The 14,487-nt window shown below is 45.9% G+C and overlaps 1 protein-coding gene across 1 annotated transcript in view; it reads right to left on the bottom strand.

Moving 5' to 3' along the window:
• Window positions 1-14,005, bottom strand: part of PDE1B (phosphodiesterase 1B) — a 39,409-nt gene extending 25,404 nt beyond the window's left edge. The window contains exons 1-2 of the mRNA XM_072654932.1: window positions 13,887-14,005; window positions 13,633-13,756 (exon numbers count right to left, since the gene is read on the bottom strand). Of these exons, the coding sequence (XP_072511033.1) occupies window positions 13,633-13,742 (110 nt within the window). The 5' untranslated portion in view covers window positions 13,743-13,756; window positions 13,887-14,005. The remainder of the gene's footprint in view (window positions 1-13,632; window positions 13,757-13,886) is intronic.
• Between the last annotated feature and the right edge of the window lie 482 nt (window positions 14,006-14,487).

Below are 14,487 nucleotides of genomic sequence, written 5' to 3'. Positions count from 1 at the left end.
GAGTCGGGCTTAGAAAGGAGAAGAGGGGTAACTAGGTGGTGCAGCGGATAGAACACCGTCCCTGGAGTCAGGAGGACCTGAGTTCAAATCTAACCTCGGACATTTACTAGCTTCGTGACCCTGGACAAGTCTCTTAACACTGATTGCCTAAAAAAAAATTAAAAATAAGAGAACCTCCTTTCTCTTTCCACTCACTTTGTCTATCAATCATATAAGAAGCATCAGCTATGTTCAAGGTACACTGTGTGATCTCAAGGCCCTGGATTTGAAGTCAGGACCTGAGTTCAAATCCAGAGTCTGCTACTTAACTACCTGTTGTGACCTTAGAGAAATCCCAGACACTCTGGGCATCAGTTCTTTTATCTGTAAAGTGAAGCGATTGGAATAAAGATGTTCTCTAAGGACCCTTATAATTCTGAATAATAAGATGCTTTGATCGGTTCCTTAGTTTGGCAGGGAGGCAGGAACTGGGCCCAGAGAAGAAACATGAGGTATGGTCTCCAATGGAACATTATGAAGGACATAATGCTGGGCCAAAGGGAGCTTCTAGGGCGAATAGCTCTCCTACTTTCTGGCCCAACTAATTCTCTGGGTAGCATGGCCCTGCCAACAAGAGGCCAGCCTTGGAGTCAGGTAGGCTTGGGTTCACGTCTTGCCTCTGATTTATACTAGCTAGGTTACACTGTCATTCAGTGGCTCAGTGCCCCTCCTCTCCAAGTCCCCACTCTCCAGGCAACTCTCTGACACTGTATGTTATAGAATCTGGCAGATTTATATCTTTAGAGAAATTCCACAGCAGGAATTCCCCTTCAGTGATGACATGCACTCACACTCGCTACAGAATGCTGCACTAAGATTTAGGAAGAACTACAGAGGTAACCAGTTTGGCTGTAGGTTCAGGACCTTTATAGAACTTACCTTTTGCTGTACCAATATGCTTACTTAGGAGGTAAATGAGAGCCTGGGAAAATAGGAAGCTCCAAGGGAAATAAAACAATTCTTGGCTCTGACCCTGACAGCATCCTAATCACAGACACTAACCTGGGAGACTTTCCAGAAATAGACCCCTTCCCCCCGCCAAGTCAGGTTAACCCCCAACCTGCTCCCTTATTCCTTGACCTTCTAAACTGCCAAGGAAGGCAACTAACCTCCAGCCGATCAGGTGTGAGACAGCAGAGCCTCCGTCTGAAAGAGACTTAGATCATGCCAAACATGCCAAAACAATTCCCAAAAGATGAGACAGTGTCATGTTTAATAAAATCCTCCAGAGATGCTGGTTCTACCTGTTAGGCCCATTCCTGGGCTTAACCAGTAAGCAGGATAGTGGATAGTGCTGGACTTGGAGTCAGGAAGACCTGAGTTCAAATCCTGCCACAGACAATTACCTGGCTCGATTTTCTTATTTGCACAACACAGGGGTTGAATTTGATAGCACCCTCGGTGCCTTACAGATCTAAATCTATGATCAAAAAGCCTGTTGCTGCTAGGAAGTTCCTCCTTAAGTCTAACCTAAATCCACCCTGCCATAATTATCAAACACTGGGCTCTCCTCGGAGAAGTGATCCCTTCTGTGGCTCCCAAAGCAAAAGCTCTACTTATCCTGACATACACAATGGCAAGGTAATGCTAATACCCAGGCTGCTGATGAGACTGTTGACCTCTCTTGATGCCTCTCTGGACTGAGCTAACATTAGCTTGATTCAATTCAATAAAACCTCTAAAAAGAAGGGTCTTACATGGTACTTAATAAATGCTTGTTGACTTGAATCTAAGATAGGAAAAATAATCCATTTCTGCTTGTACTAGGAAAAATGCTATCTAGCCTACAGGCGGGGGACAGACATGGTAACCCCAACTAAGGTCAAATATACCACCTTTTTTCTAGCCCCTAAAATCAGAAATGAACCTAGGAATGCCTTCCTCACTGCAGCCAGCACCAAAATCCTACACCTGTAGAAGACCTGGAATAGAGGTGGCTTGGTAGCCTAATGGATAGATCCCTGGAGCTGTAGTCCAAAAGACCTAAGGTCAAATCTGTGCCTTGACACATACCACAGTGTGACCCTGAGTAAGTCACTTGCCTTCTGTCTACCTCAGTATCCTCATCTGCAAAATGGGGATAACAGTAAAACCTAACTCCCCAGGTTATTAGGAGGATAAAAGGAGATGATATTTGTAAAGTGCTATGTAAATGCTATTATTATTAATAGTAATGATTATAATAACAGAGGATGATTTTGTAATAGCACTGAAAAGTGAGGAAGGCAGCCTGTGCATCATGATTGTCATTTTAACAGCTGAGAGGGGCATTAAGGAGAAGACAGTCTTGGTTGGTGAGAGGAGCTAGGGGTTCCCCAAACCCCAGATGACAAGGTACATGAATGAAGCTAAGAAGAGGAAGATGAGGGAAGGTGAAGAGTCACTTCCCAAGATCCTGATCTCTTTGCATCTTATTTGCACCTGGTCCTTAGTGGCAAAACTCCAAACCCATCCCACTCCTTTCTACCCCTCTATACTGTCCTTTCTGGAGGCAGAAAGTAAGCCAGTGACACTAGTCCATTAGAAGGTGGGCAGATCCAAGAGGGCCGGGGCTCCCCTCTAGTTACCTAGATCCAAGATTCATATTTCCACCACCACCACTACATAACATGCCCTTACTTTCCGTAACTATGCCCACATCTTCAGCTCTGGCAGCTGGTTGGGCAGAGTGGCGGGGGTGGCACCGAGAGATAAAAATAACCCCCCTGGTGGCAGAGCTGGGGGAGCCATCCTGAGAGTCAGCAGGGCCCAATAGTGTTAAAGCAGTAATGGGGGGAACCAGAGAGCAGGGAAACCAGTTGTGGTCTAAGATAACATTAGGAGAGAGGCAGGGGCTGGAGGAGAGAGGTTGGGAAGGAAATGGGGGGCAAAGAGGGAAGAGCAGAGGTTCTGGGGATACTGTAAGAAACAGGCAGTGACTGCTTCTAGAGACTGGTCAAAAGCGAAAAGGAAGTATTCAAGCTATCAGAGAAGCTTAAAACAGCTCTCCTCTCAGCCTTTCCCTGCTGCTACACCCTGCCCTCCAAGCTCTGTTATCTACCTCTTGACAAGAACATGCTTCCGACAAGTGTCCCCTTGCTCAGGCTTCAGCGTTATCTCTCCTCCATTCAGGTCGGATGAGGACCGAGGACTGGACAGCTAAAGAGCCGGGGAGCAGGATGATCCCAGCATCCTGGGCCAGGTCTCAGGGCAATAAAAACCCACCACCCACAGGGGGTCACTTCTCCCACCAGCTCAAAGCTTTGACTGAGCTAGAGGGAGAAGGGAGTGAGAAGACTCTTGGAAAAACAGAGATGGGAAAGTGGAAAGGGGGATGATACATGGAGAAGAATCGTATCCTCAGGAGCCAAGAGAGAAGAGGAAATCTGCCTCCAGCTCACATCCTCACCTGTGCTGCCCCTTCTCCTTCCTCTCCAGTGCTAATTAATTGCTTGTTAAGCCACCCTCCCCATAGACTACCTTCACCCCCCCCCAAGCTGGTGATACCCCATCCCTAGCAGATGTTCCTAACAGATGCCCAGGTCCCAGGGGGTCCCATACACTTTGGAGGGCAACCCTGGATGGGAGCAGGAGGAAGAAATGGGGGAAAGAGACTCTGCCTCTGAGCAAGGGACTGCCTGGGTGAGAAGCAGCTCAAGTTGACAGAGAGAGCTCCTGACCTAAGAATAGGTTGCTTGGGTCCCTTTTCCTAAGTAAGCTACAGAGTTTGTTCTACCCGTTTGGCTTTCTGCCCATCATCTAGACCTGATCAAAGAAGGCAGAGACCGAGTTAATTAAAGTTGGATGAATGCCACTTCTAACTTCCCTGTCCAGCCTGAACTTTTTCACACATATTGCAGGTACACATTGATTCAATGAATTTTGGGGTTTAATGCCAAGAAGTGTCTAGTGCCAGGGGTGGGGAGCCTCAAGGTCTTCTGGTGTAGAGGGTCACATGTGGCCTCGAGGCCACAGGTTCCCCACCCCTGGGTCTCAATTAGCTTTTCTAAAAAGCATTTTCCCAGCAAATTTCCCTTTTGGAAGTGAAGGCAAACTGCTAAAAGAATGGGGGGAAAGGAAACTTTCCAGGCTGGGCCAAGCATTTTGCTCTGGAATGCCTAATGCCAGAGATGTTTGGGGGGAGAGGGTTTGGGGGAAAGCATAAAGAGCCTCTCTTTTAGCATAATCATCCCTACCTGCCTACCCCATGGGGTTTCTGTGAGGATCTGAGATAAAATGACTGACATTTATAATAATTATAATAATAATAGCAATAATAATAATAGCTAGCATTTAAATAGTACTTTAAAGTTTGCAAGATGCTTTATAAATATTATCTCCTTTTATCTTCACAACTCTGGAAGATAGGTTCTATTATTCTCATTTTATAGGTGAGGAAACCGAGGCAAACAGGTTAAGTGACTTGCCCAGCGTCACACAGCCAGTAAGTATCTAAGGTCACCTCTGAACTAAAATTCATATGTTTGGCTTTAAAATTTAGAAGTCACTTAATTTACATTGTCTCATTTTCCCCACGGGGTAGATAGTGTAGACATAATTATTATTCCCATTTCTTAGATGAGGAAACTGAGACTGGAAGAGGTTAAATGACTTGCCCATGGACACAGAGCTAATAAACATAGAAGACACAATTTGAGCCCTTATCTTCCTGACTCCAGATCCAGAACTCTATTTACTACATGCTTTGTAAACTATAAAACACCATGTAAATCTCGGTTATTATTATTAGCATCCTCTGCCCTCTCCTCTCCATGTGCTAATGCCAACCTGGACAAGTATGGATGGGAAGGGGAGCCATCATGGATACCCCAGGGCTGGGAGCAGAGAGAGAAAAAACCGGGACCATGAATGGTGGCCAGAAGAAGATGCCTCAGATCCAATTCACCAAGACAAGAACCTACCGAGCCAGAACCTCATCCCCTTCCTTGTTAACATCAGCACCCATCACCAACCCTTGTCTGCATTTGCAGAGAAAAGCCTTCTTTGCAAGCCTATCTCATGATTTGCTATAACTTCAAAATCCACCATCCCAGAGTTTGTGTTTATGAGCATCCCCCCCAGATGCCTCTTTCCTGGCTCTTCTGATATCTCCACTTTCCCAAAGCCCTCCCAAGACTAACCAGCTCTGACTGACCCCATCCAAACACACCCCTCCACTCAACCTTCACTCTTGCACCCAGCATGCCCCCCATGGTCTGCTGTCCAGCAGGGAAGCTGAGGGAGGACCAAATATAAGTTTCCCTAGCAAGAGTTGAGTTCACAGGATGAAATAAAGGGTAGGGTGGGAAGGCACAACATGGGAAGGAGAGAGAGGCACTAGAGGAGTGAGACAAGGATCAGAAAATATTAGGTGGACTTCAGGATTTTGAAAGAGATCATTTCTCTTGCCTTTGGACCTTTCCAACCCACTTACTCCCTCAACCTAGGCAACTAGTATCTGATACACTTTTCCTGTTCTACTTCCTTCCCATGCCTTCCCTACCCCAAATATCAAGTCTTTCCTATGCTAAAAGATCTCCAAGGGAAAGAGGCCACTCCCTTCTTCAGGAATCTATTTTCGTGACTAGCCACCCTTATAAGATCCCCCTAATGTCTAACCTCCATCCCCCTCCTGCACCTACAGTTTTCTCTTCTAGTTTTGGCCTTGAGAGAGACAGAGCAGAGTTATTCTCTGCCTTGAAAAATCGCTCAAGACAATGATTGATTTCCATCCTCACAAACTCAAATTAGTCGAGGGAACAATGGGGTGGAAGACCTTATTGAGGAGGTATGTGAAATGGAGAGACTCCAAGGAGGAGGCAAGGACCACTTCTAGGAAAAAATCCAGAAAGAAATAAGTTCAACTCGTACTTTCACCCCAGAAACACCTGGGAGGAATTATAAGGAACCTTCTCTTTCCCAACCAAGGAGGAAGGGGAGGAAAAATACAAGAAGGAGACTTTCATGGGAGGAGTCAGAGGTGAGAAGAATAAGATGAAAGACCATGGAGGAGGTGGGAAGAAAGAAGAAAAGAAAGGAAAGAGAAAATCAGAGGTAGGGAAAAGGGAAGCCGAGATGGGGACAGGAGAGTAGATATAAGAAAGGGATGGAAATGAGGCTGAGAGGAGAAATCAAGAAGAAACAATGCTTCCAATGTTCTCTTTGACTACAAAAATGGGGGAGAAAATTTTTATCTTTTTGAGTCCCACTAAGCAGAAAGAAAAGGCAAAAAAGAGAATTCATCATTCCAATTTAGGAAGTGGAAAGAAAGTTGGAGGTGGGGAACATATAAGATCCTGAGGCTGGATAAAGAAGACGAGAGAGGATAGCTCCAAATCATTCATAAAGCAAGGAGAGAAGAACTAAAGATGCAAAGGGGTTGGGAAGAATGAAAAATTTCCAAATAGGTCAACAGGAAAAGCTAATCTCACACAAAATTTTTGGACAGAATTGGGAGAAGTCAGCCTCTCATGGTTCCTAGAGGAACCTCAAACACTTGAGGACAATCTCATCCTTAGCCCATCTTTATCTCATAAGATCATAAGGCTAGACATGAAAATGACCTCTCCATTTTACTGATGCGGAAACTGAGGCAGTTTGTCTAGAAAGTCTCAAAGGGAGAATTTAATCCCAGATTTTCCGACTTTAGTACCAGCACTCTTTCTTTGTGCCTCAAATCTCTCCTGTGTTAGAGAATCCTCAGAAAGGAGGAGCCTCTACTATCTACCCTCTACCACTCATACCCATTCAATGCTGGGAAGTCCTTTCCTCCTACAGTGCAACAGAAAGATCACTGGTTTCACATACAATCCTTTTTCTTTTGTTCTTTGTATATGGAAATGCTCATATTTGTGGATGCTTGTTAAGTTCAGAATAACACAAAAAAAGAAAAAGAAAGAATTATGTATCATATATATGTACATCTACAAATAAATGAATATATATGTGTATATATTGTATATATTTTATGTGTGTATATTATATGCTACCATGTGTATGTGAGTATGAAAATATATATGTGTGTGTGAATGTATATGTGTGTGTGTTTGGGGTTTTTTTTTAAGAGCACTGTGCCTGGAGTCAAGAGTTGTTGTTTGTTGTTCAGTCGTATCGATTATGTCTGACTCTTCATGACCCCATTTGGGGTTTTCTTGGTAAAGATATTAGAATGGTTTGCCATTTCTTTCTTCAGCTCCTTTTACAGATGAGGAAACTGAGGCAAAGCAGGTTAAAGTGACTTGCCCAGGGCCACCCAGCTAGTCAGCGTCTGAGACTGGGTTTGAACTCAGATCTTCCTGACTCCAGGTCCGACACTCTATCCACCAAGGCACCCTGGCTCAAATATTGGCACTGATACTTGCTAGCTATATGACTAGAGGCAAGTCACAAGTCCCTGGGCTTCCTAATTTGTAAAATGGGGATAATAATTAACAGGGAAAGATCTTCAAATTTATCCAGTTCAAACTTCTCATCTTACAGATGAGAAAACTGAAGTCCAGAGAGAATAGATTAATTTTCACAATCACATAGACAATAAGTACCAAAGTTTGTGTCTGAACTTGACTCTTTCAAGGAAAGTGCACTATAGACCCTAAAGCATTATATTTATGTCTAGCCTCAGTCCTTTCCCTTACAGCTTAATTCAACAACAAATTCAATTCACCAGCCCATTTCTTCTCTCGTGTTATAGATGTCATTGCATGGTCTCTTCGAAGATCATGGAGTATGCAAGATGGAGACTAATCAAGGACTTCTCTGCTCTCTCTCTTCTTCCTAGCTCTTTGTCCTCTGTAGCCCAGTCTCCTCATTTTAGAGATGAGGAAACAGAAATCCTGAGACGTTGTGACTTATGCCAAGGTCCAAAGGAAGGAAGCAGAAGAATCAGGATTTGAACCCAGGTCCTCCAATTCAAGAATTAGTGTACTTTCCACTATACCATATCTCCCTAGGGTCCAGTGAGGGTCTGAACCGAAACACAAGGTACCTGAGTCCCTTCTCCATTATTCCTTCCCCTCTTCTCCTCTATCCCCAGGGTACTCCATCCGCTAAATTCCCCAATTTCTGGGCCCTTTCTGGATATGTTTGGACATAAAGATCCTGCTTCCAGGGGTCCAAGAAGCAACAAGTTCATCCTGTAGGTGTCTGTGGCCCTACTATCTCTGCACAACTATTATCGTTGCTAAAGTCATCCCATCTGACCATTCCTTTGCCTCTCCTCCAGGAATCTCATCCCACCAGTGCCAAAAACTTTCCAGAGAATGAAGTTCCTTGATCTCCCTCAGCTACTTGTCCCTGGCATTCAATGACCCTCATGGTCAAGAAGTATTCCCTGAGATCTGACTTCAGCATCTCCAGCAATAGTGGTTGGTATCCAATCATCTCCCTTCTGGGTGAAAAGTTTCATCAGGCATAATGTTGCTGCTCCACAGTTTAAAAATGCTTCCTCTCTAGAAACGATGAAGTAAGTAGGGTGTTATTAGCTAATTCTACAGATGAAAAAACTGAGGCTTAAAAAAAGGCAAAGGGTCACAGGGGGCCCAGGATCCCACTGCTGATATATGTCAGAATCAGGACTTGAAGTCAAGTCTACTGACTGTAAGAGCTGCTGCACAGGGCTACTAGGTGAAAGGGGGGGAGATGAAGGTTTGGAAGAGAACGGAACCCTTTGACAGCCTCAGAAGGGGTCTCCCATAGGCGAGGATAAAAGGAAAGGAGTCAGGCTGGGGGAAAGGGGCTGTGATGTCTCTTCCCACCATCACCTAAACATAGGAATGCTGCTTCCAGAGGATCAGGAAGCAGGGAGTTCATTCTGTCAGTACCACAGCAACTCGAGAGTCACAGGGAAGGGGGGGAGAGAGGAGAGAGAAGATAACACAATTGGGATAAAACAATTGAGAACTGCTCCCCTGTTTCCCAGCTACCAGTAGTAGAATCATAGGTGGTTCCCACCCCACCCCTGCCCAAGTGGCTCTTATACAATGCTGCCCACTTCTAGTTTGCCAGGTCCAAGGAATTTGTCATTAAATCCTTCTTGTACGTTCGAAAAAGGAGAAAATACTAACAGTTGGAATTCTGAATTTTCTGTCACTTCCCCCCCTCTTGTAGTCAACACATACATACACATACACATACACACACACGGAATGATAGTCATACAGAGCCATGAAGAACTACATATACTTCCTCCAACGCACTCTCCCAGTGTTGTCTCTAACATTCAAAACGTACACAGATAATCACATATATTCACACCTTCTCCCACCCACCTAGACACATATACATACACACACACACAAAATACCTAGCACAAATACACCACCATTTATGACCACCATGGTGACAGTCACACATATGATCACACACATGAACACACTCCAAGTCTTTTCATTTTCCCTGGGCACCTCCTGCCCTTTCTGGCTCTCTCTTGAGATCACAGTGTTAAGAAAACAGGGTCTATCCCTCAAAGCCCTTCAGATCTCACTTACTCAAAGTTCTCATTACCCACCCCACCAAAGCAACCCTCTTGCCCTCAATCTGCCCCAGGGTCAGGAATAGTATTGGACTCCCAAACCCATAGCAATGACCTTGAGTCAGAGTCCATGACCTTGAGCCCAGACACACTCCACTACTCATCCACCCCTTTAGAAAAGAAAAAAAAGAGAATCTATGGTTACACTACACTTGGATTAGAGGAAAAGGCGAAAAGGGACTGTGTCCACAATTTCCTGAGGGGATCAAGGGGTTACGTTAGTTATTCTCACTTGAGAGATATGGTAACAGTGTCTACGCCAGACTGCAGAGAAGAGAGGAACCATGCCTATGCTGTTCTTGGGAGAGAGATAAGCTAAGTCTAAACAGTCTTGAGTCAGAGAAGACTACTATGTACTTGTCCCTGAAGGAGGAATTAAATAGGATTGCCCAGTGCTGTTTCCACAGGTGTAGGGGCTAGTCTGCCCCAGATCCCCTGGGTCAGAGTGGGCAGAATTGGAAAACAAAAATAATTGTCTGATGGAATTTCACCACTTGATAGAGGTGGAAGGAAGGCTGGAGAAATAGAGAAGGCACAGTGACCTGCCCCTGCCCTTACCCCTGCCCCTTTTCCAGGCAGCCACAGACCTCCTGAGCTGGATCAATTTACCACTGCTCATTTGTATGTCATTCACTGCTTAGCCATTAAAAAAAACAGAAACAAAAACAAAAGCTGTCACCATATGGAAAGCCCCATACCACCATGCCTGCATAGTTTCAGGGTGAAATAGATGGCAACCCAACTCCTTCTACCTCAGGGTCACAGATTCCAGAGGCCATCTTAGCCAGTCTCCTGTGTCCAAGCTGGACAGGTCTGTTCGCCCTTGTTTACAGTCTCTCAGCCTCCTCAGGAAAGCCTTTCTGATGTTTAACTACAATCCCTTCTGTGGAATAGTGGAGAAAGCCCCTAGGATTTAAAGCCCCAAAGTCTCCCTACCCTGGCTCTCCAGTTTACTCAGACTCCCTCTTAAGTGACCCTTCTGTCCTGGCAGAGCCCTCCCTATATTGCGAACCAGGACATCTAGTTTCCCTTCCCGCCCAAAATCCCTCCTGCAACACTGTACACCAGGAAATGAGGTTTTTCCATCAGAGGAAACGCCAAACCCAGACCTTTTAGAAGAAAATACAGGTGTCCTGCATTACAGCCATCACTGGACCCCACCCCACCTCCAACCAGGTCAAATAGCAGTGATGGAGGAGAAACATTACTATGTTAGCCTTCATTACCCATGCCTAGCACCCCGAAGTCATAGCTTCCCACTTCCTGGTAGGACATCACCCCTCCAGAACTCCAGCCTAGCCTATGGGGCAAAGTTCCCCTTCAAAGCAGTGCTACATTGGAAAGAATATTGGTTAGCAAGTGAGGAGACCTGATATGCACCACGTCACTCCTCTGGACCTCAGTTTTCTCATCTGGAAAATGAAGGGTTTGATCTAGATGATTCCTAAGGTCTCTTCCAACTCTTGACATTCTATGATTCCAAAAGAAATGACTATTGTTACCAGTTCAGAGTCTACCCAGCCCCGAAAGTTGGTGAATTCCCTATTTTCTTTCTCTCTGTAATTCCATGGCTTTTGGCTTTCTCCCATCATGGCTCACCAAAGCCTCCCCAATACTTTTAATTCCCAAAATACCAACTAGTACCAGGGCCCTGAGGCAAATGAAGTCTAGAATTCACTACGTCACCTAGCTCCTTCTCTGCTGTTGAGAAAAGGGAATTATTTTCATCCCCAATCCTTCCTCCCTCTAAGAATTTTTGACCTTTTCAAAAAATTGGGATTCAAATCTTGGCTAATAATCAAGGAAGCAGGCCTTTTCTGGATACCTGCCATGTTATCAGGAGATTTGTCTTACAACAATATGTTATTACAATATTCCTGACCTTATTACATACAGTCTTCGTGTCGCATAACACCTGCAGGAGCCCAACCTTGGTTATGGGAAAGCATTTCTCCTTCAAAATCATGTTACAATAGAAAGACTAGAATAGTTTTCACAATAAAAGTATGTGTTATTAGTGATAATATGATAACAATTTGATGCTGTCTAAGCCAATATCTTTCCATGGACCACTCTTTCCAATTCCTTTACTCTCCCAAGCTCTAAACAGGCTAGAGGTCAGGATCCCCTTGATTAAACTATGGCAGGAAATATGAGCGCTAGGCCTCAGGTAAGACTTCCTGATATTCAGAGATAGAAAGAGGTAAAGATATTTCTGTTCTGGACCAAAGGAAAGATCATTTTGAATCAGGTCAGGAAGAAGGAACTAATGTCCTTGGAAAGATGGGGTAGACCAGCCTGAGATACCTAACCCTTTCCTCTAATTCCCATCTCTCACCCTTGGTTCTCATCAACTGAACTTCATTTTCCATTAAAAATCCTCCAGTGTTCCTCACCACCCAAAATCAATTTAATCCTGCTTTGCCATTTCTCTGTCCCAAACCTCATTCTAGCCAGGGCTGTGCTCCATTGAGTCCAGAAAATTACTTTGGCCTGAGGCAGTTAGGAAGACGAGATAGGGAGGGATGTATAAATCCCAGGTTCTCTCATATACATGTTCCCCATGTGCCTCAATTTTCCCTACAAGATTTCCAGCAGCTGATTGATAAAAATTGATCTGCAGGGGGTAATATAGAGTCACAGTCAACAGATTTAGAGCAAGGGACCCAGAAATTCAGTGTGTCTACCCAACCCTGAAAGTTGGTAAGTACCCAGTATGTATGGGACTTAATCCCCCCAAGAGAACTATAATTTTCTAAGGAATTTAGAGCTGAAGGGGATCTTAGAGATCATCTAAGCCAATTTCCTCATTTTACAGGTCCAGAAGATGAATTGGCCATAAGTAGCTACAGCAGGAATTTGAACCTAGATTCTCTCATTTTAAATCCTCTACACATGGGTTACCCAGGGCCCCCAGTGATGCCAGTCTGTTGCTACTAGATGAAAAGAGAGTGAGGAGTTATGTTTACATGGAGCTGTCTCACCTTTTCCACCAGTCCATGGGGAGTCATTTCAGGATGCAGTGATTATCTGATGGTGGATTAATATACAGAATGGCTCTGCTTTAGTCTAATATTGTCCACTTCCTCTCCCTGCCTCCCAGAGGCAGAAAAGAGTGACTCTTTCTCCAGACTGAGGGCTGGAGATCTGGACACCTGGGTTATGTCTTACCCGTTCATATCTTCTCCCCCCACCCACCCAATGGCCCTGCCACAATGAGGCTAGAGGTTTGGAAGTGCTTGAGGATCCTGGAAGATCCTACATAAAAACAAGACTTTGAGATAATTATTTACCTCCTTCCCCTGCCAAACACCCTTCATCTCTAAGGAGGATTATACCCCTCCTTTCCTCCCTAATGGCCTTCTTCATGAATATGAAGGGTAACTCCATTCATTCCCCCACACATACTACATATTTCTGTTTCTGCCCTTGACACCCCAGGCCAAGAACCCTAAGAAAAGAGGAGGGGGCCAGTACGGAGCTCTCCCTACCCAATTCCCCAACTTCCCTTACCCCTTGGTGAGATATATGGAAGTCAAAAGCTGCCAATCCCAAGCAACTACATATTACCCACAGGTTGGCATGGTTTGGGCATGTCACTGTGGGCACACAGTATAGCTGTACATTTCCCCTGCCCACTAGCATGTATATACACATATAAACGTTTTTGTCATATCTAGTCATCTCTGAATATAACTTGTCGACAGAGGGTCTTCCTCACCATTGCTGTTTGTTACAGGTACATGCCAGGACCTCTCTCCTTGCTACATGTGTCACTAACGCCCCCAGAGACAAGCACTCCCATCTCCCTCATCTTTCACTTTATAACTCTATTACCCCCTTCCACTTGCACACGACTCAGATCTGTCAGTGACCAAGCATGTCAGGGCTATGTCACCTTGTACCTGCCAACATGTGTGGCCACCAGTCTTCCCCAAAGCTCCCCTCACCCTGGGATGGCTCCAGAGGTGCATCTCGTCCCCCTCCCCCGACCCAGTCTCTGCTCCCTGTTGAGGGGGGGACACTCTGCACTGGGCACCGGGGAGGAGCGGGGGTTGGGGGGGGGGGGCTAGGGTTTCACTCACAAGGACCGAAGCTTAATCCACATTTTCTTGCTGGGGGCTGATTTGAGCTCCAGGGGCGACGTACAATCGGACTCCAGCATCTCCTGGGGACTGCCGGGGGACAGCTCCATGCTCCGCTCAGCCACTGCGGGAAGGAAGGAGGAAGGAAGCGAGGAAGGACAGCTTGGAGAGCCGCTCAGACCCCGGCTCGACTCCCCGCCCTGGTAGATCCCTCTCACCCCCAGCCTCCTGACCCCCGCCTCCCCTCTTCCCACCTGCGGCTGGCTAAGGCCAGCCAGGCCGGTGTGTTTGAGTCGGGGCCCCGGCTAGGCTGCAGCGTCTTCTCTCCGGCTGCCCAGCTGAGCTCCGGGCTGCTTGTCTGTGTTGGCCCCGATGCTGCTCTGCCTCAGCCGCCTCTGCCTTCCCTCCTCCCTCCTCCTTTCCCTCCCTGGATCCCCTCCTCCTCCTCCTCTCCCTTCCTCCTCCCTGCTCTCTCCTCCCACCCCTTTGCTGTCTCTCATTCCTCTCTGTCTTTCCTCTCCATCTCTCCTTCGCTTCCCAGTGTTACAATTACAGGGGACGTGGGGAGGGGGGGCAACGGAAGAGGAAAAGAGGGTTGTCACATACACAGCCAAGCACAGCCCATAGGTGCACTGGAAAGCAGTCGTGCGGGTACACACACTCATTCACATACACACACAGACACAGGCCAGACCACCTGGTGCGTGTTTCAAGGCTGTCAACCGAGTCTCTGTTTGCAAGCATTCCCTTTTATTTGTTTGTTTGTTTGATTGTTGGTTTGTTTGTTTGTGGAGGGTGGTAGTGGTGGTGTCATGCGCAAAACAGCTTGACTGGTCATCAGCGTGTTGGAGAACC

Source organism: Notamacropus eugenii, chromosome 3 (genome assembly GCF_028372415.1).
Source record: "Notamacropus eugenii isolate mMacEug1 chromosome 3, mMacEug1.pri_v2, whole genome shotgun sequence".
In the NCBI taxonomy this organism is placed as follows: domain Eukaryota; kingdom Metazoa; phylum Chordata; class Mammalia; order Diprotodontia; family Macropodidae; genus Notamacropus; species Notamacropus eugenii.
This window is presented reverse-complemented; position numbering and strand designations above follow the sequence as displayed.